Source organism: Schistocerca americana, chromosome 1, assembly GCF_021461395.2.
Source record: "Schistocerca americana isolate TAMUIC-IGC-003095 chromosome 1, iqSchAmer2.1, whole genome shotgun sequence".
Lineage (NCBI taxonomy): Eukaryota > Metazoa > Arthropoda > Insecta > Orthoptera > Acrididae > Schistocerca > Schistocerca americana.
Window position 1 is genome coordinate 1075453370 of NC_060119.1, and position 22986 is coordinate 1075476355.

At 45.9% G+C, this 22986-nt stretch overlaps 1 protein-coding gene across 1 annotated transcript in view; it reads right to left on the bottom strand.

The window, feature by feature from the left end:
* LOC124549874 (S-phase kinase-associated protein 2) overlaps positions 1–22986 on the bottom strand; it is a 116154-nt gene that overhangs the window by 11658 nt on the left and 81510 nt on the right. The window contains exons 6-7 of the mRNA XM_047125272.1: positions 15140–15320; positions 7226–7353 (exon numbers count right to left, since the gene is read on the bottom strand). Of these exons, the coding sequence (XP_046981228.1) occupies positions 7226–7353; positions 15140–15320 (309 nt within the window). The remainder of the gene's footprint in view (positions 1–7225; positions 7354–15139; positions 15321–22986) is intronic.

Consider the following 22986-nt stretch of genomic DNA (forward strand, 5'->3'; position numbering starts at 1 on the left):
ATGATACACGACTTCACGGCTGAAAACTGGAAGCTGTGGGCTAGAGCCCATGACTGCCTTGTGGATGGCTCCCTGTAGGCACCGCTCAGCAACACCAGCACTGGAGGAGCAGTACAAGATGCAGAAGTCGTCTGCATACACAGAAGATGAGACCAACAGCCTGACAGCTTCTGATAGACGATTAATGGCTACTAAAAATAAAGATACATTCACTACAGAGCCCTGCAGGACCCCATTCACCTGGATATGGGGGCAACTATGGGAGGCACCAACTTTGACATGGAAAGTACGGAACGATAGGAAATTTTTGATAAAAATCTGGTGTGGGCCCCGGAGACGGCACTCATATAATGTGGCAAGGATATGACATCACCAGGTCGTTTCTTAAGCTTTTCGTAAATCAAAAGAGACAGCCTCCAGGTGCTGACGCCTGGAAAGCTGTTCGGATGGCAGACTTTAAGGAAACTAGATTATCAATGGTAGAGCGACCCTGGCAGAAACCACCCTGGCATGGAGCCAGTAGGCCACGTGACTCCAGGGTCCAACCCAATCACTGACGTACCATACATTTTAACAGCTTACAAAGAATGTTGGTGAGGCTGATGTGCCAATAGCTATCCACATCATGTGGGTTTTTACCGGGTTTGAGCACTGGAAGAATGGTGCTCTCCCGCCATTGCGATGGAAAGACACCATCCGGTTGAAGATGACTACTAGGAGATGTCACTTGTAGTCGGACGAGCGATGTTTGATTATTTGATTGGATCTGATCCAGCCCAGGAACTGAGTCAGGGCAATGTGCAAGGACACTGAGGAGATCCCACTTTGTAAATGGAGCATTATAGGGTTCACTCTGATGTTCAGTGAACGAGAGGGCTTTCCTTTCCATCCCCTGTTTGAGGGTGCGAAATGCTGGGGGATAATTCTGACGTGGAGGCTCGAGCATAGTGCTCAGCAATTGCGTTTGTGTCAGTAGATAACATGTCATTGAAGTTAATGCCAGTAACACCTGTCGGGGTCTGGTACCCACAAACACGTCTGATCTTTGTCCAGACTTGGGAAGGTGATGTATGGCACCCAATGGCCGAGACATACCTCTCCCAACACTCCTGTTTCCATCTTTTTATAAGCTGGCCAACGCGTGCACAGAGCTGTTTAAAAGCTATTAGGTGCTGTAAGAAAGGGTGTTGCTTATGTCACTGTAGAGCTCGCCGACGCTCTTTAATGGCTTCAGCGATTTCCAGCAACCACCAAGGTATCGATTTTCGCTGGAGGCACACTACAGAACAAGGGCGCGTGTTTTCCGCCACAGGAATGATCATTCTAGTGACCTGCTCAACTATCACATCAATGATACCATGTGGGGGAGATTCAACTGTGACAGCACAGGTAAAAGCATCCCAGTCTGCCTTGTTTAAAGCCCATCCTGGTAGACGTCCAGGGGAATGGCGCTGGGGGGTGACAGGAAATGGTCTACCACACTAGTCATCGTGGGCTCTCCAGTGGACAGATTGGTGAAGTTCTGGACTGCAGAGGGATAAATCAATGGCAGAGTAACTACCATGAGCCACACTGAAATGTGTGTTGGACCCAGTATTTAAGAGGCAGAGGTTTAACTAGACAGTAAAGTTTCGACATGTCTACCTCGGCCAGTACGCACAGTGCCACACCACGAGGGGTTATGGGCATTAAAATCTCCCAAATGTAGGAAAGGTTTAGGGAGTTGACGAATCAGTGCAACCATTGCGTTCAGGGGTAGTGCACCATCTGGAGGAAGATACACATAGCAGACAGTTATTTCCTGCATCATCGTCATTCTGACAGCCACGGCTTCAAGAGGTGTTTGAAGGAGCACAGGTTCACTACAGACTGAGTTTAGGACATAAATGCAAGCTCCACCTGACACACTATTATAGTCACTATAGTTCTTGTAACATCCGCTATAGCTGCAAAGGACAGGGGTCTGCATTGCCAGGAACCAGGTTTCCTGGAGGGCAATGTAGAAAGCAGGTGTGAAGCTTAACAGTTGCCGTAGCTCAGTCAGGTGGCCGAAAAAACCACAGCAATTCCACTGGAGGATATCTTGAGACTGGGAAGGCATGAAGCATGCAAAGAGGCACGTTACACCTCAGGGTTACCTGCTGCCACCGACTGAGTATTTGTATCCATTCCTATTGTGGATGAGGAATCAGTGAGACCCAGGTTGTCAGGGGATGCTGATATCTCCACCTCATCTGCAGGTGCAGAATTGGTAGGTGGTGGTGGTGGTGCCACCACTGGAGGATCCTTTTTCTTAACAGATTTCTTTGTTTGCTTGCTTGCCCTCTCACTTCTCTTTAGGGGCTTGCTGAGAGGACTTATCTGGAGTAGCTTCAGGCACCGAGGAGGATTGTGAAGCTCTTTGTCTAGCAGCTTTTGGGTCCTTTAGCCACAGGCGAGTGTCCACTGTGGCATTAGTGGAGACCTTGGGAGAGAGGGTCCCAAGGGACCCCTTGACCCCTTCCACATGAGAGGAGCCAGAGGAGGCTGTTGCTTCTCCGGCTGAAGAGGAGGGACCGATGTCCCCTGCTTGCGGGGGCGGGGGCAGGGGGGGGGGGGGGCAGGGGAGATTTGCTCCCTAAGTATGTACTTTGGGAGCAACAGAAGGAGATTTTCCCCCTACCTCCAAGGGGAAGACGTGTTCTGGAGGCCCAGTGGGCCGACTGTTCGTGGCACAGTGTGTGGTACAATTGGTAATTGCGATATGTGGTCATCAACCAAATGAGATATAATCATTCAAATTTGCATTTATCCTCTTGGTAAGTCAACCGGTCCTAAGTCTTTCACTCCACAATTTTCCACTCCTTTTGGAATATGTGTAGTCTGGCGAGGAGGGGGAGTGCTGCTCTCCGCAGTTGATACAAGTGGGAGTAGGGGCACAGGGAGTATCTGGATGCAGTGGATGTCCGCAATCTTGACGTGTGGCATTGAAAGTGCAGCGGGAAGACAATTGCCCTAACTTCCAGCACTTAAAGCTTCACATAGGGGGAGGGATGCATGGTTTAACATCACAGCGGTAAACCATCACCTTGACCTCAAAGGCCAAGATGAAGGCACCAGTAGCAACCCTGTTGTCTTTGAGTCCCCTGTAAACGCGTCGAATGAAATGAACACCCCACCGTTCTAGATTGGTGTGGAGCTCATCATCAGACTGCAAGTGGAAGTTGTGATGAAAAATAATCTCCTGGACCATTTTGAGGCTTTCATGGGGAGTGACAAACAGGAATGTCACCCAACCGGTCACAAGCGAGTAACGCCAAGGATTGGGCTGGGGATGCTGCACCACTTGTCATCTTTGACAGCACTGTCATTTCCTAAAACTTATCCTCAAGATGGTCAACAAAAAACAGACTTCATAGGTATAGAGCAGTCCCTGCCCATTCTGCTACATACTAAATACTGAGGCAAATATGGCTCTCTTTCTGTAGCCCTACGTTCCTCCCATGGTGTAGCAAGGGAGGGAAACGATTTAGGCTCATATCTGTCAGCATTGTACTCGATCTTGCCCTTCTTAAAGACTGCTGATGCTGTACGGTCACCAGCAAAAGATGACTTAGTCCGCTTCATTGCAGGTCATCCGCCCTGATGCCACCCACTAAAATCAGGGGCTCTCCTTACGGGCGGTACCCAGCCACAGCAAAGGCTACCTGGCTTTATGGCTGTTGCCAGGAGTCCTGATGTCCCAGGAAGACAGGCATCTACTCCTTGGCGTACATAGGGAGTTTACAGCTCAGGCATCAGTAGTGAGATCCCTGTGTTGTCAGGGGGCTACCACCAAATGGGTACATGACAGCCCCACTGCAACAAACTAGCTACTGTGCTGGACATTGGGTGAAGAGAAATCCAATACTCATGGTGGCAAAAGAGGACAGGAGACAACGGAAGTAGATGACACACCCCGGAAAGTGTCCTTGCCCAGATAGTTGAATTGCAAGGGGAGATGCAAAGACATGAGAAGATGTTCAGGAGGTCAAATCTAAGGACACTATGGATAATCCATTCACCACTTGAGGCATCCTTCCCCATATGGCCCACACTTCTGTAGAATTTGGAAAGTGGCAGGTCAAACCATAATATGGGACCGGAACTTATAGGGCCAAAAAGTAAGAGACTCCTTTAGTCACCTCTTACGACAGGCAGGGACACCTCGGGCCTATTCCAGCCCCCAGACCCACAGGGAGGGGGGGAGGGAGGGAAATGATTCCTGGAAGGGGAGGTTCTGGGAAGGATCTAAAGCTTTAAGCAGGGATTGGAGGTTATGTTGGTCTTCTGAGGTGGGACCACTCTGGCAGAATTTATAGGTGGATGAGTCAGACAACTGGTACAGGCTTTTTGCCAGGCACTCAATGCCTGTTGGAACCTTTGTCTGCTAGTAAGATAATTAGGTGAGGATCTGTTTTGTGACTGTCCTTTCTTCTGCTGAACTGTTCGTGTTCTCAGGAAGGAAGCTGAGGAAGGATGGTGAGGCCAAGATGGATGTTAGGAAATCCTAGAAGGTTACCAATAGTTGGCTAGGTGGGAGGGGAGGAGGTACAAACTGGGAGAAGCAGGATTCAATGTTAGGATTAGATTGTCTTTGGTTGGAGGGATTGGTTTTCATTGTTCCTTTTTGCAACTCATTTATGATGAGTAGCAACAGCAAAGGGTCATGTCAGGCAGCCACGATTCAATCTAATACAGTCTATTGCAAGAGCTACCATCAGTGATATTCTGTTTCTTGGATTTTGATCCGTCATTTTACTTGGACTTCCATGTTCTCAGAATTTGCTTTCATTGAGTGTTCTCTTCTCAACAAACCTGGCTTTAACGATTATGCATATGTGTCTGAGGCAGACAAAAGTGAAAAACAAGCATGCCGTCGAAGAATCCAATTCTGGAAGTGAACACACACTAAGTGCAAGTAAAAAAAGCAAAATAGCAGGCTACTAGTAAGTACAATGAAAGCTACTTAAGCTATGGTTTCACTTGGACTGGGAGTGAAGATTATCCTTTCCCACTATGCTTAGTATGTGGGCACAAAAAAGCAAATTAATCTCTGCTTCCTAGTAAACTGAGCAAGCACTTTAAAACAATGCACTGACATTTGCAAGGTAAGCCCATAATGTATTTCAAGAGCTTGTCTGAACAGCAAACAAAGGAGCAAATTGTTTTTAAAAGTGTAATGTCAGTTTCTGATAAAGATCTGATCACTTCCTACCAAGTCTCTGAACTAATAGCAAAGAGTGTGAAAGCTCGTACTATAGGCGAGTCACTTATTTTGCCTGCTTGTAAACAAATGGCCATGACAATGCTAGGAAATGAAGCAACTATGAAAAGCAAGATTCCTTTGTTGAATGATACAGTTCACAGGCATATTATAGAAATATTACTGATTTTGAGAAAACTGTATGCAGTAATAAACTCAAGCACTCAAACTTTGCATTGCAAGTTGATGAATCAACAGATATTACCAACCAATCGCAATCTTTAGCATTTGTCCATTTCATTAATCAAGATCAAATAGTAAATCAGTTTCTTTTTTTTTTTTTTGCAAAGAATTAAATGTGTCTACTAAAGGTGAGGAGGTTTTCAACATTTTAAAAGATTATCTTAAGTGGCAGTTAACACGGAAGTCATGTGTAGTCATTTGTACAGATGGCACCCCTTCAATGGTAGGCTGTGTTAAATGCCTTACTACTTTCGTAAAAAAAACAAAATGAAGGTGTTATCGTAACTCACTGCTTTCTTCATACGGAGGTGTTAAAAGCAAAATCATTGGGAGAAAAACAGAGAGATGTCTTCGAGCAAGTTGTTCAGATGGTAAACTTTATTAAAACAAGACCTGTCAAAACCAGTTTATTCGAAAAACTTTGTATCGACATGGAGTTGCAACACAGATGATTGCTTTTACACACAGAAGTCAGGTGGTTGTTGAGGGGGAAGTACTTACCTGTGTGCACGAGATACAACAAGGACTTCGTGGTTTTCGAAGAAGTGGAACATTTACATTTTTGCAACCTCCTTCAGAGTGAATTTTTTATTGCCTTTGTGCAGTATTTGGCCGACATTTCAGCAGTTCAATATTTTGAACACTAGCATGCAAGGGAAAGAAGAAAATATCCTCACATCCAACACAATTAAAGCATTTCACAGAAAACTACAAATATGGAAGAGAAAAGTTGTTCACGGTAACTTGGAAATGTTCCCATTGGTAACAAGCATGTGCATAAATGATATACTTCCAATAGTAGTAGATTATTTAGTAAGTTTAGAGGAGAAACTGAGCTCATATTTTTCATCCCTCAACACTGAACAGTACAATTGGATTTGAAATTCATTCATGAAAACTTCAGGTGATTTTGGCTTAACATTAACAGATGAACTGGCAGCTACATCTACTGACTATGGACTGATGATTAAGCTCAAGGAATTGTCTCTTTAAGCCTTTTGGATTTCTATAAAAGAATAATACGTGTCAATATCTAAAAAGTCTCAACATTTTACTTCAATTTTCAATGTCATATTTATGTGAATTGGGATTTTCTGCCCTCACCACAATTAAATGTAAAAAAAGAGGAACTTTTGAATGTATTGATGAGGAAATGAGAGTTTTGTCTTTAAAATATATCTCCAACCCTTGAAGAAATCGCAAGGACATATCAGGCCCACGTTTTTCATGATCACTAGAAAGAGTAGACGTAAGGTAAGTTTCATTTGTATTGCATTATTACTTTTCTCTATAATCAGAATTAATCGTTAGTTTTATTGCATTATTTCATTTCAATATGCTTCACTTAATAGTTTCTCTTGCCTTTTGTCTTGGCAGGGTAGGAGGCAAAATGGCACTCGGCAGTCGCATTTGGGTAAAAATTGTGCTTCATGACTATCTCTCATTTTTTATTCAAAAATTATTTGTTCATATTGTGATAATGCGTGGTTTTTATTGATGTAAGTTGTATTTTCTGTAGTCTCTGTGCAAAATTCAAAATAAAATGCCTTAATTGTTATTTTATCACAGTATTTTTTCTGTATTGACTGTTGTAAAATATTCCTCAGAAATGTGTGTGTAGTGCACCCACAATTATTTGCGGCCTTTTGAATGCACCCAAAGCTCAAAAAATTTGAGAACCACTGCTCTAAATAAATAGTATTAGTTTTTTTACTACCACAATATTAATCTCAAAGCTCTACAAGGTTAATCACTTACTTTTATCCTCCATTGTTTTTTTGCAGCCACTTATATTCAGTCTTTGGAGTGATTTTGGTACTTTAGAACACAACATTTCTAGTGCACCTTTACTGAGATTAGTCCAGGCCAGATTCAGTGATGATAATCTATGGCAAGAAAAGAAAGTCTTAATATTAAAATGTGACATCTATAAAAGCAACAAAACTTGTAGAATTACACATCACTCTAGGGGAGTGAGGTGTATCCCTACATGTCACCAATGAATGATACAACAGTAATTTATGTATTAAGAAAATAGCAACTTAAGGTAAGACATGCAATATCAAGATTCAGCTATCTTGCATTATCTTATTTTGTTGTGCATATGGAGAGCTATATTGAGGAACAATGCACATCTTCAGCATGAGACAGCGGCCATGGGGATTTAGCAAGAAGAAATATCTGTAGGACGTGGAAATAAGCATCTCACGAATTGCCACCCTGTTCTGGAGATACACAGATTTCACAAGAAAAAATATAGCAACAAAACAATCATACTGAAAAGGAAACTAGACAAACTTTTGGGAGAGAGAAAGCTATTTAACTGTGAAATAACATCTCAGCTTTGTTTGAAATTGTTAATGTACCTTACATATTGACAAATACATCCAATGTTAGATTACAATTGGTACAGAAATTTAATTTTGAAATTTAGTGTCAAAGAAACAACTTTTTTTCGTATAAAAGAATATATACAGCTCTGGTGATGGAGTCCAGAAGATTGACATGGAAGTATGTGATCAAACTACTGCCACACATTACTAGCAGCAACTCATGTTAGGGGGGAGGAGAGAGAGAGAGGACGAGAGGGGGGGGGAGAGAGGACGAGAGGGGGGGGGGAGAGAGGACGAGAGGGGGGGGGGAGAGAGGACGAGAGGGGGGGGAGAGAGGACGAGAGGGGGGGGAGAGAGGACGAGAGGGGGGGGGAGAGAGGACGAGAGGGGGGGGAGAGAGGACGAGAGGGGGGGGAGAGAGGACGAGAGGGGGGGGAGAGAGGACGAGAGGGGGGGAGAGAGGACGAGAGGGGGGGGAGAGAGAGGACGAGAGGGGGGGGAGAGAGAGGACGAGAGGGGGGGGGAGAGAGAGGACGAGAGGGGGGGGGAGAGAGAGGACGAGAGGGGGGGGAGAGAGAGGACGAGAGGGGGGGGAGAGAGAGGACGAGAGGGGGGGGAGAGAGAGGACGAGAGGGGGGGGAGAGAGAGGACGAGAGGGGGGGGGAGAGAGAGGACGAGAGGGGGGGGAGAGAGAGGACGAGAGGGGGGGGGAGAGAGAGGACGAGAGGGGGGGGAGAGAGAGGACGAGAGGGGGGGGAGAGAGAGGACGAGAGGGGGGGGGAGAGAGAGGACGAGAGGGGGGGAGAGAGGACGAGAGGGGGGGGAGAGAGGACGAGAGGGGGGGGAGAGAGGACGAGAGGGGGGGGAGAGAGGACGAGAGGGGGGGGAGAGAGGACGAGAGGGGGGGAGAGAGGACGAGAGGGGGGGAGAGAGGACGAGAGGGGGGGAGAGAGGACGAGAGGGGGGGAGAGAGGACGAGAGGGGGGGAGAGAGGACGAGAGGGGGGGAGAGAGGACGAGAGGGGGGGAGAGAGGACGAGAGGGGGGGGAGAGAGGACAGAGAGGGGGGGGGAGAGAGGACGAGAGGGGGGGGAGAGAGGACGAGAGGGGGGGGAGAGAGGACGAGAGGGGGGGGGAGAGAGGACGAGAGGGGGGGGAGAGAGGACGAGAGGGGGGGGAGAGAGGACGAGAGGGGGGGGAGAGAGGACGAGAGGGGGGGAGAGAGGACGAGAGGGGGGGGAGAGGACGAGAGGGGGGGGGGGAGAGAGGACGAGAGGGGGGGGGGAGAGAGGACGAGAGGGGGGGGAGGAGAGAGGACGAGAGGGGGGGGGGAGAGAGGACGAGAGGGGGGGGGGAGAGAGGACGAGAGGGGGGGGGAGAGAGGACGAGAGGGGGGGGGGAGAGAGGACGAGAGGGGGGGGGGAGAGAGGACGAGAGGAGGGGGGGAGAGAGGACGAGAGGGGGGGGGAGAGGGGACGAGAGGGGGGGAGAGGGGACGAGAGAGGGGGGAGAGGGGACGAGAGAGGGGGGGAGAGGGGACGAGAGAGGGGGGGAGAGAGGAGGGACGAGAGAGGGGGGAGAGAGGACGAGAGAGGGGGGAGAGAGGACGAGAGAGGGGGGAGAGAGGACGAGGAGAGGGGGGAGAGAGGACGAGAGAGGGGGGAGAGAGGACGAGAGAGGGGGGAGAGAGGACGAGAGAGGGGGGAGAGAGGACGAGAGAGGGGGGGAGAGAGGACGAGAGAGGGGGGGAGAGAGGACGAGAGAGGGGGGAGAGAGGACGAGAGAGGGGGGAGAGAGGACGAGAGAGGGGGGAGAGAGGACGAGAGAGGGGGGGAGAGAGGACGAGAGAGGGGGGAGAGAGGACGAGAGAGGGGGGAGAGAGGACGAGAGGGGGGAGAGAGGACGAGAGAGGGGGGAGAGAGGACGAGAGAGGGGGGGAGAGAGGACGAGAGGGGGGGGAGAGAGGACGAGAGGGGGGGGGAGAGAGGACGAGAGGGGGGGGGAGAGAGGACGAGAGGGGGGGGAGAGAGGACGAGAGGGGGGAGAGAGGACGAGAGGGGGGGAGAGAGGACGAGAGGGGGGGGGAGAGAGGACGAGAGGGGGGGGGAGAGAGGACGAGAGGGGGGGGAGAGAGGACGAGAGGGGGGGGAGAGAGGACGAGAGGGGGGGGGGAGAGAGGACGAGAGGGGGGGGAGAGAGGACGAGAGGGGGGGGAGAGAGGACGAGAGGGGGGGGAGAGAGGACGAGAGGGGGGGGAGAGAGGGACGAGAGGGGGGGGGAGAGAGGACGAGAGGGGGGGGGAGAGAGGACGAGAGGGGGGGGAGAGAGGACGAGAGGGGGGGAGAGAGAGGAGACGAGAGGGGGGGGGAGAGAGGACGAGAGGGGGGGGAGAGAGGACGAGAGGGGGGAGAGAGAGGACGAGAGGGGGGGAGAGAGGACGAGAGGGGGGGGAAGAGAGGGACGAGAGGGGGGGGAGAGAGGACGAGAGGGGGGGAGAGAGGACGAGAGGGGGGAGAGAGAGGACGAGAGGGGGGAGAGAGAGACGAGAGGGGGGAGAGACGAGGACGAGAGGGGGGAGAGAGAGGACGAGAGGGGGGGAGAGAGAGGACGAGAGGGGGGGAGAGAGAGGACGAGAGGGGGGGACGAGAGAGAGGACGAGAGGGGGGGAGAGAGAGGACGAGAGGGGGGGAGAGAGAGGACGAGAGGGGGGAGAGAGAGGACGAGAGGGGGAGAGAGAGGACGAGAGGGGGGGAGAGAGAGGACGAGAGGGGGGGGAGAGAGAGGACGAGAGGGGGGGGAGAGAGAGGACGAGAGGGGGGGAGAGAGAGGACGAGAGGGGGGGAGAGAGAGGACGAGAGGGGGGGAGAGAGAGGACGAGAGGGGGGGAGAGAGAGGACGAGAGGGGGGGAGAGAGGACGAGAGGGGGGGAGAGAGAGGACGAGAGGGGGGGGAGAGAGGACGAGAGGGGGGGAGAGAGAGGACGAGAGGGGGGAGAGAGGACGAGAGGGGAGGAGGCGAGAGGGGGAGAGAGGACGAGAGGGGGAGAGAGGACGAGAGGGGGAGAGAGGACGAGAGGGGGAGAGAGGACGAGAGGGGGAGAGAGGACGAGAGGGGGAGAGGAGGACGAGAGGGGGGAGAGAGGACGAGAGGGGGAGAGAGGACGAGAGGGGGAGAGAGGACGAGAGGGGGAGAGAGGACGAGAGGGGGAGAGGAGGACGAGAGGGGGAGAGAGGACGAGAGGGGGAGAGAGGACGAGAGGGAGAGAGGACGAGAGGGGAAGAGGACGAGAGGGGGAGAGAGGACGAGAGGGGGAGAGAGGACGAGAGGGGAGAGAGGACGAGAGGGGGAGAGAGACGAGAGGGGGAGAGAGGACGAGAGGTTTAGTGTTTAACATCCCATCGGCAACGAGGTCATTAGAGATGGAGCACATGCTCTGATTAGGGAAGTATGGAGAAGGAAGGCGGCCATAACCTTCAACCATCCTAGCACTTGCCTTAAGCAATTTAGGGAAACCTCAATCAGGATGGCTGGACCTGGGTTTGAACTGTTGTCCTTCCGAATGCGAGTCCAGTGTGCTAAAACTGAGCTACCCCACTCACTCAGTAACTGAGTGGAACCCAGAAACAAAAGCTAACTTTGATTTGCTTTCCCATTTACTATGCCTCATCCAGTCGGGAAGGTGTTTTAGGATATGGAAATAAAAGATTCCCTCCCCAATCATCAGGTTTGAAAGCTGTAACATCAGCTTTTGTCTACATATACCAGTCTGTGATTTTCAGTCACCAGGTATTTATCATTTAGAAAAATGTGGCAGACATACAGCAACCATTGTTTTTTTGTTTCATCTCATTATTTCAGTACTGAGCGAGATTTGAGAAAAAATGACTGCTTTTTCACTGCAGTTGTAATGCTACAGACACTGAAAACTAATTCAAAGTGATTCAGCTGGTATGTGAAACCACATTACCTGGAGGAATGGACAACAGACTGCAAAATAACACCACATGTTCCAGCCTCTTTTAATCTGCATAAGGAAGTTCCTGATTCAGCACCAACTCAGCCAACCATGCTGGTCGGGTGATGGCAACACCACTTACAGAACATGTTCCTGTCATCAAATTAAAACTGGCACATACTTCGTTCATTTGGAACCTACAGATAATAGACCGGCAAAGCTACTTCAATAAAACGATACACAGAGTTCTCAGAATATCATTAATGCAGTGGCTATGGTTACTGTATTGCAATTTAGTGACACAAGGAGTCTGACAAACATTGAAGGCCGCCAAACTGCACCATTCCGCTAGTATGTGCTGGACAGTTTCTGATCCACTCAAGGGCTATCACACCAGACAATTTCCAGACCAGGCCAACATTATCTCCATAAATTGAGCAATATACAGGAAAGTTGCTGGGATGATAGACATGTCTAATATTTCTTCCTGTCAGTGGTGTAAGAGGCTAATCAAACACTAAATATAAACAAAACAATACAGCAAATATTCCTTACTTGCCGTTGCTGTTCCCACAATAACAATAAAGCAATACCTTGTGCAAAACCACAACCCTTTTTGGGATTCTGTATCCTATTCCAGTCTCACGAAGAGGACGTATGTAGTATCAGTCATTTACACCAATGTAAACTGCTGCTTTGATTTTGTCTTTTCTGGTTATCTGGATTTAAATACACCGAAGATTCTTTTTTGTAGAAAAATTAGTAACTTGCACTAATTTAAGCTATTGTTTTGACATTGTTTACATTGCACCTCACCAGTAGTGGAATGAAGGAAACATGTCACAGTAAAGGGTGCCTAAATAGTCTTATTGACACATAGTGTACCCTCCTCTCTATAACGGACGCATACGTATATTCTTGTATGCAAACTATCATGAAGGTGTTAAACGGCATCTTGTTATAAATTGTTCCTAGCAGCTCGCAACTTTTGTTGGAGTAAGTCCCCATTTCATCATGTTCCATATGTGACCTTGCTTGTCAGGCCAGTTGTACATCATAAAGGTCATGCTGTGGCACAGCAGCCGTATGTGGATGTTCATTGTCCTGCTGAAAGAATATGTCACCTTCCTGTCGAAGAAATGGCAGTGGCGTGGGGCTAATAGCCTCTGCAAAGTAACAGACACTGGTTAGTTTACCCTGTAGAAATATCAATGTGACTGCAAGTTGTAATGACGGCACCCCACACCATAAAGTCTGATATCAGACCTGTGTGTTTTGGGCAAATGCACTCTGGAATAGGCAGCTCACCAGGTCTATGGCATACAAGGTATGTCCATCATTCGCATACAGACAGAACCTACACTCATCAGTGAAAACAGCAGCACACAATTCCACTCTCCAGTCAACTCTTTCACAACACCAGAATAGCCATCCTTGGCTGTGTTGTGGTATGAGTGGCAGCCTGGCCAGAGGCACCCTTTACCTTAATCCTGCTGCAAGCAGATGGTTCCTAATGGTCCCTGATGACATAACAGGTGAAACATGTGTCCGAATTACATCCATGGATGATTTGTAGGCCAGCATCATGCACACAATGCAAAGATCTTTATATGCATCTGTACTACACAGATGTTCAGAACCTGTGGACCAGGTGTGGGAATGTTCCGCAGACAACTGTTGAAAGCAGCGACACCACCAATACACTGTGCTCAATATGTGCAGCAATCTATTGATATGTCTCTCTACAGCTTCCCACATGCTCACTATGGGACCCAGTTTTAGTGATTGAAGCTGTTCAGCAGGAGTATCTACTTTTTCAGTGGGGTATAGTTGTAGCCTACAATGAATTATGCCAACACTGTTCACCTCTAACTTGGCAGAGTTACTGCCTGCAGAGCCCAAACTGAAGGTGCTGAGACAGGCCCCCTGAGCACCATCTGACTGTTGATGAATCACCAACACGAACTCTTCAGTATACACATACTATACCTCCGTGCTCCTGACCACAGTCCTTGAGCACTATTTTTTTCCAGCAGTGTAAATTAGTGTTTTCTGACAAAGTTTTATGATGTCAGTTTCTGACAGAGTATGCATTACAAGACATGCAGAGAGCCAACACTCAAATGCCATCTCATTATCATCATCTTAGTTAAAAAACTACATTGGATGGGTAACCTTAAAACGCAAATGTTACTTTTCATAAATTTAAAATTATTTAAACTTTAAAGTAAGAAATATATTAAAACAAAGAATAAAAATATGAATGACAGTGGTTGTGGTACCAAATACACTCAAGAACATGTCCTTCCATGCAAAATGATGGCAATTTTAACATAAAATATTACTTTGTGAAATTAAGGTTAGTTGGGCTCAATCTTTCCTGGGGGCACATGTGACTAGCTGACTATAGATATAAAAAATATATGAAGTAACTAGCCAATCAACTGCTAAATCTGTTCCCTAACAATTTGAGGCAAGCCCTGATTCCTAACAAATTTTAAAACCCGTGCTGCATTCTTAATCATTGCTTCAAGAAGAGAGTATTTCCAGTCAAACCATTTAACGCTCTCAGTTCAGCAAACAACAACTTTCAGTTAAATATGGTGCAATGTTATAGGAACACCTTGTGTTACATTCTGAACACATTTTGCGACTTAGGTGGAAGCTATGGATGTGAAAGTCAAATATATTAATAAACAAGTGTAGAATAGAACAGCTTTATTTTTCAGCTAACCAGGTACAGAGGAAATGGGCTCATTCTAAATGCCTATGGCTGACTGAAGTCTCACTAAGCGACAACGTCCAATACTTTCAAATATGAGCTAGCAAAACATTCACATCCTTTCCTCTCTAAGGTTTCACTTAAAAGCTAAGAAAGCAAAATATTTAAATATAGTTATATATAAAAACAAAGATGAGGTGACTTACCGAACGAAAGCGCTGGCAGGTCGATAGACACACAAACACAAACACACACACAAAATTCAAGCTTTCGCAACAAACTGTTGCCTCATCAGGAAAGAGGGAAGGAGAGGGAAAGACGAAAGGAAGTGGGTTTTAAGGGAGAGGGTAAGGAGTCATTCCAATCCCGGGAGCGGAAAGACTTACCTTAGGGGGGGAAAAAGGACAGGTATACACTCGCACACATACACGTATCCATCCACACATAAATATAGTTAACTTTATTACTTTAATTTCTTGTGCTGTATTGATTTAGTGCTGGCATACAAATTCTCTTTTGCTTCAGATTATAAAATGATGGTTGAAAAGAACCAAAACACAGTTTATGATCTACTGCTGTGGACAGGCAAGGGAGAATATTAAAGTTAATGCTTACTTATATCACTGATATACAGTCTATCTACACAATGCTAAACAAACGTACCTGGAGCAACCAGTGATTATACTGGTAATTCCTCCCTCATTCACACCTTCACAGCCAGACATGTTAAGGACTTCCAAACCAGAATTCTCACCAATGGCTGCACAGCAATCAGCATTCAAAACACAGTTCTCTAAACTAAGTTTGCGCAGAAAGTGACATGCTGACAGGAGCTGGGCCATTCCTAAGGAAATACATACAAATCAATTTACTATTGTGAGAAGTGTCACATAAAAATCACCATAGTTAACAATGGGGAAGACAGATTCTTAATGGCTGTAATTTCAATGTAACAAATAAGGTAATAGATAATGATGTAAGAAATTCACTTTTCTTTGGTTGGAAAGTTGTAAGGGAAAAAAAAAAAAAAAAAAAAAATTAATAATAGCATTTTCTTCCAGGGAATAACAACTTTATCAAAAGGGTATTAAATCTACTCTTCCTAATTCAAACCCTGATGAATCAAATTCCTCAATAAATTCACTAATTGCTTGTGCTTTTGCAAAAAAGCCCTAATAAATCAAAGAAATCATGTGTTCTGGTGCACTCAAATTGAAATGGTTGACAACACATCACTAGAAAACAGAAAATACTTATTCAAAGTCAGTACCTATCTAACACTTAACTGTTCTGGTAGTCTTTCAAGCCACTGCAATATCCCTTTGCTTACTCAACAATATGTAACATATCACAGTACATAAATTAGTAGTAAAGCTATCTTCAAAGAAGTTAGTCTATCACAGAAAAGCAGTAGTTTATTGGGCCCGTAGAACACAGAGTGGCAAAATATGCCTATTGGAGGTTACGGTATATGCTTATAGATAAGGCTAAGTCATTCACCGCTAGTGAGGGGTCCTTGTTAAGAAATAAAAAGAAAAACAATTTTTATGATGCTTTATGGTGAGAATGCGAGCACTGATGACAGTTTATTTAGCATGGAAAAATCAAGTAATTTGGCTGCTGGCAAAGATAAGATCTGTGTCATTCTACAGGAAGGGAGAAAACATGACAAGGAAGGTTAGCACTGTTGCTTATAGTGAACATTGAATGGTGTAAGAAACTGATGTGTCTTGTGGTAATAAAAGCTGGTAACTTTAGATAGTTCATGGGTATTAGATGATTTCCTCTGTTATTGCTCCCACAGTCGCCCTTGAACCTGGACAAAAATATGGGGAAACAGATGTGGAAGTGTGCATTTTCTAGACAATTTTGCAGTTTACAATATCCCACCACCTCCAGGTAATGTGATACTTACTGTTTAGCCGAGAACCCCTCCTTGAAATTACAACTGCTTGGCCACAGACTAATTCAGAATTTTCAAACTTTGTACTGCAAAGAAGTTGAGACAATTGTGTTGGATGGTGTTAAATATGATGTTGAACATAAGTTTTGGCAGTGATTACCATTACTGGTAAGCATGGAAACAAGCTACTGTGACAGTTTTGTACTGATCCAATAAATGTTGATCATCAATGAGCCAAAGAACCAACTGCCACAACAAGAGAGCAGTGAAATTGATTCACTTAATCATGACACCTGGGACCATCCTTATGATGGGAAAAAATGTGACATTTGACAATTCTGTACACTTTGATGATTGTATGAAAGTCTGCAGTGCCCTGATTGACACTGAAATTTTGGTTGCTCCATATGACAAGAATGAAAACACGAAGAAGCTGATCAAGAGAAAAGGCAGAGTAAAGTCTGACTCCAAAATGGACAAGATGGTCATTGGAAATGTTGCGCAGCCTTAGAATGTAAGTAGAAGGATAATCTTCACTGCTGACCATCAAAAATGCAACACCAAGAATGACCAGAGATATCACAGCCAGTCAGATTTGGGGGATAACACACTGTACAAAGATCACAGTTGAAAATACAGTCCCACATGAAGTGAGTAAAATGATGAAATCAATACTGCCTGTTACTGCCATTGGTGGCTATAACTACTGCTGCACACCTCAGTATTGACTCAAATGGGCTTTGGTTGTGCTGATGCAGTGTAGCAATTCATACTGCTTCCACATATTGACAAAGTTGACCTGATGTAGCATTCATTCTGCAGTCATCAACCAGATAGGGAGGAAAGGGAAGCCAAGACAGCAGCACAATCCTATGAGTGACAAAGTTATCTTGAACGTTGCATGCCACATGTGATTGTGCATTATCCTGTTGCAATGTGGCTGTCAGCAAGCTCAGGCTCCAGCATTTCAGAGCTGGTTAGAGTACTGGCAATGCGTACTAGGGGGTGTAGGAGTGGAGTCAAATATGACCCCAGATAATACCGACTGCAGGACCAGTGTGGCAACGCATAAGGCAACAGTTCAACAGTCTCTCACCACAATCTGTCAAGAGACTAATCCGACCATCATAGTGGTGCAGGCAGAGTTGGGATTTGTCAGAAAAGACAACGTTGTTCCATTTTCTTGTCCACATCTGTTATTCATCGCACCATTGCCAGCACAAATGTCTTTGGTGTTGACTCAGCTGTAAACATGGCAATGAACATCCTGTGGACAGTCTGCTCTACTACAAACAATGCTGAATGGTATGTGTGGACATTGCTTGTTGTGCAATGGACTGGATTTGTTTTGATACGGTTCATGATGTGGCAGAGCAATCCATCAATGCCATGCACACAATATGCTTGTGGTCACGTGTACTGGTGCAACAAGGAGGTTCCATTGGTCCCATCAGTCTGTCATTCCTCCCGGCATCTAGCAGTTGCTTGGTTCTGTCTGACACTATCGCCCATGTCTCTGAAGGATAAACCACAATCCCTTCAAGCAACTATTTCTTCTCGGTCTAACTCCAAAACATGCACTAATGATGCTTGCTGTCTTCTGTGAGGCATACTGAAGCTGCTTATGCAAAACAACTGCATGAAAGAACAATTCCAGTATGTCCACATGCCCATCTATTTCCTCTATGAAGAGCTTGAACCTGGCATTACTGGCACCCATGATGTGTACCTTCACTGAAATGATAATCACGTGCAGCTCTCACTGCCAGAAACACGTGCTGCAAATTTCACCAGATTTGGTTGCTTCCTTCAGAATGTTGCATTTTGGGTGGTCAGCAGTGTATTTTTGGTTTTGGTGACAACAGAAAATGCATTTGACCAAGCACATGGGAGGTCACTGAAGCAGAAAGAGAACACTAACTTGTTTGCAAAAATAAAAAATTGTTTGTTGAACAGCTCATCTGATACTTCTACAGCCAGAAAGCTAAAGTTTTCTCATGTATTTTCGGGAATTAGAACGTGCCTTTCACTAGAAATGTGAAGATAAATAAATACTTATGAAACAAGCTGAAGTTAAATTAGTTATAATTTAACAATAATGGAAACTCCTGGATGGAGTAATATGTAAACAGAAGAAAGGCAGTCACCTTAGACTGATGCATAGAGCATAGACACATGTAACAGACAACAGCATTAACACTTTCATGCATCTTTTTCTAGCAGAAGTACCCACCGTCACACACAGTCTCTCTCACACTCCTGTGGCCATGGCACTACTGATTATTGGTACCTGATCAATAAAAACAGTTGCCTAAGCTGAAGGGAATGAGGAGGATACAAAAAGGGGGCAGTGGGAAACAGGCAGTTCTTTGGACAGATGACTCCACATTTGCATAACAAGATGGAAAGAGCACTGAGGATAGGGAAAAACATCATGCGCACCGACATCGCAGGGGAGATTTAGGCCAAGGGGATTGAGAGCACACAGGATTTGATAAAGAGAGAATTCCCATCTGCGCAGTTCAGAGTAACTTACGCTAGAAAGGAGTATCTGTAGGGCCTCCATAGTGAAGCAGCTGCTGAAGTCATTTGTGCTATGGAATTCAGCCTGTTTGGCAACTGGATGGCCAAGTTTGCAGTTTGCTACTATTTGGTGGTGGCCATTCATGAGAGTAGAGTATTGGTTACGTGTCATGCCACCATAGAATGCTGTACAGTAATTGCAGCACAGGTGATATGCTTTCACACATATCCCTGCCTTTTATTGGAAAGGCAAGTCCATGATTGTACTGCAGTAACACGTGGCAGGTGGGGGTGCGACAGATTCTGCACTCGGGCCGACCACAAGTGAGTGACCCATGGAATGCAGCATTGGAACAGGTATGGACAAGGATGGTCTCTAGGTTGCGTGTGTGGTGGAACACTACTTTGGGGGATGTGAGTGGGCTATCCCTTATCTCAGGGGATGACAAAAGGTAGTCTAAACCCTGGTGGAGGATATGGTGAGCTTTTCAATGTCACAGTGATGCTGGATGATCAGAAGAATGCTGGTTGGAGGCTAGTTAACAGGTTTACTGGTGTCAGAGGAGCAGATGGCACAAGAGATTTGTTTATGGATGAGCCGACAGTAAAGGCTCTGGTAAGGTTATCAGTATATTTCAGCATCACCTGCTTTCCACTGCAGACTATGTCCACAGATGGCAATGCTGTAAGGAATGTAGCGCATAAACACTACATCATTATACGGAAGTCACTATACAAGAAAAAGTTAAACCTTACCTCCCACCTCACTACAGACAACACACCCACACATGTCGAGTCTGAGCAGCCCAAACATTTAGCTGTGTATCCAAAACTGTTTCACCAGTTGAATATTCATATCAAGAAACCACTGAAGGATGTTTGCCATGCTTGTGATAAGCTCCACATGTAAATTTCTCAAGCATCAGACCAACAGAAGTCAGACCCTCTGAAAGAAATGACTGTTCATTAAGTATTGACTGACAGCATACAAACTGAATGCGATTAATAAGGAAAGTGCTTAAACTGATAGCAATAAAAGAACTGTTACTTGTGCCATGAATCAGAGTTTTTATCACTCTCTCAAAGTAGTACGGCATTCTACAAACATGTTCTATAGACTTTTATTATGACTGTACACTATCCCAAGGAGGATAACCATACAGTTAAAAGTGTAGTGAAGGAGGCCAGCTGAGGAGATGACTTGGTGGTATTGTGCTTTGTAACACATCTAAGCGACTTTGCTTCAAAATTCAAGCAGTGAATTACTTAATCCAACAAGTATTCCAACAAGTGGTGGTCGGAACAAGAACTCTCACGTAACTAATACCATTTTAAGTTGTTGAAGATCGGTTATCACAGGAAGTTTTTGATCACAATTTTTTAGCAGATCGCACACTTACAGACTGTGACATAGACCACTAACTGAAAACTAAATGAGAAGATTTAGGTCCTACTTAGGTGGTAAACAAGAAACAGAAGCCTTTTAGACAATGAAATGAACAAATTTTTATTCTTTTTTCATGACTTTTCAAGCACTCATCACAAAGTAAGAAAGCTAATGATGGGGAAAGATTCTTACTGAGAAACATGAACTAGACGGGAGTTACCTTTTTTACTTTTTGCTTCCATATCACTATCAGTGGTCCCCTAACTTTTTAACTTTTGTGTCTTCCATTTGTATTACCGTAATGTTGTATTAACAGATGTCAGGAATCTCGGCCTGGTGACCCATTAGACAAATCTGAAAATAATTTAAAATTTTTTTCTTATATGTAATGCGATAAAACGTCAGTGGATGAGATGGATGCCTTTCTGTGAAGCCTTCCAGTGGTGCAAATATGTCCACTCCTCCTCGAAATGCCCCTCGAAGTTTAAAATGAGATCTCTCTGGTCTTGAATAAAATAGTGCAAGTTTTCATACAGTCAGTCCAAAAGATGGAAGACAGTTGCAGGAACTCAATCATATTCTTTGAAATGATCGGAAATGAATGGTATGCTATGCAGTATCCTACTATCGAATTCCAGTCCATCAGCTTCCTCAATTATCTAATTTCTTTTACCTCATAATACATTTTTTCAATCTCTTCATCTGTTGGGCTAGTTGGCATGTGTGTTCCCTATGCTGCTCATACTAGCTTACCTGCATTTCCTATTTTCTTATTCATCATTAAACTGACTCTTGCACTACTCGTATTTGTTTGTGTATTTATAACCCTGCATTCACCTGACAGAAGTCCTGTTCCTCCTGCCACCGAACTTCACTGACTTCCACTATAACTTTAACCTATCCATTTTCTTTTTAAATTTTCTAACCTCCTGTTTGATTAAGTGATGTGATGTTCCACATTCTGATCTGTAGAAATCCAGTTTTGTTTCTCTTGATAACAACATCCTCCTGAGTAATTCCCACCTGGAGATCCTAATGGGGGACTATTTTACCACTGGAATATTACGATGATTTGAGGTGAGGGGCACTTGACATCATGCTCATCAGCACCCTGACGTAAAGTCAGCATGCTAATCTCACGGATGGGGATGAAGGCTGTCCCTGCATGCGGAGCAGTTTATAATGTGTTAAAGTCTGCCTCCTTTCCCCACCAATTTAGGGAGGAGCCCTGACAGTTCACAAAATTTCACCACTCTCTTTAACACTGGACTCAGTATCTGCGAGAATGGTGGGCAGATCTCCATCGAGACTAAGGGCTGCCCTAATATCAGTATATAGGACACATGTTGCCACAATGTGATGAGCTGAAAGTGGCATGCTACAAACTTCACGGAGTGGTGGATCCTCAGCACCCCCCCCCCCCCCTACTGGCCCCTTACTAGAGGCACTTACCAGTCCACAACTCTGGAACCCTGGCGTTGCCAAGCCCGTACTCAGCAAATCAATGCTGAGCCCCTGAGGGAACCTCAGGAATATTTCACTCACGATATTGCCATTATCGTTCAACCATACAGTATAGCTGCTTGCCCCTTGGGAAAAATTATGGTTGTAGTTTTTCCTCGCTTTCAGTCATCCACAGTACCAGCACTGAATGGTTGTTTTTATTGATGTCACAGTGTAAGATCAGTCAGTCATCCAGACTGTTGCCTCTGCAACTACTGAAAAGCTGCTGCCTCTCTTCAGGAACCAACTGTTCGTCTGGCCTCTCAACAGATATGCCTCTGTTGTGGTTGCACCTACAGTACAGTTATCTGTCTCACTGAGGCATGCAAGCCGCCTCACCAACAGCAAGGTCCATGGTTTTGTGGGGGTAGGGGGTGGGGATGGAGGAGGAGGAGGAGGAGGAGGAGGAGGAGGAGGAGGAGGAGGCGGCGGCATAGTTGTATCAACATAAAAAGCTGTAACTAGATATCCACCAGGTTGAATGGCCACCGCCAAACTTGCCAAGAACAATGTTGATCACCTGGTGGCACAACATTGTAAATTTCAATGGCTTGTTTCACAACCCAAGCCATCTGGATCTTTCCTCCACCACTAGCATCACTGAACTATGCAGATGGAATTTATTCTTAAAACACATCCTCCGCTCCCATAATCACCCTGGCCTCAATCTTAGGTAACCCATTGCTCCTGTGCCCTCCACCCAACACTTTCCCCTTCCTACATAGTCACCCCCTGCCAATTCATGTCACCTTCAGCATGCACCACATCCCACTGGCCTCTACAATCATGCAGAACATGCCTAGCCCATTTACTTGCTCTCCACCTCCCTCTCTCTACACCTCTACCTATCCCACCCATCACTACCACCTGCCAAAATACAGCACTGCCACCGTTAGTCCAGCTGGCACCATGCACGGGCACGCACCCTCACACTTCTTGTATGAGCTGGTTTCCTCCTATCAGAGTACTCAACATCTACATCTACATCCATACTCTGCAACCCACCATACGGTGCATGACGGAGGGTACCTCGTACCACAACTAGCATCTTCTCTCCCTGTTCCACTCCCAAACAGAACGAGGGAAAAATGACTGCCTATATGCCTCTGTTCAAGCCCTAATCTCTCTTATCTTTGTGGTCATTCCGCGAAATGTAAGTTGGCGGCAGTAAAATTGTACAGCAGTCGGCCTGAA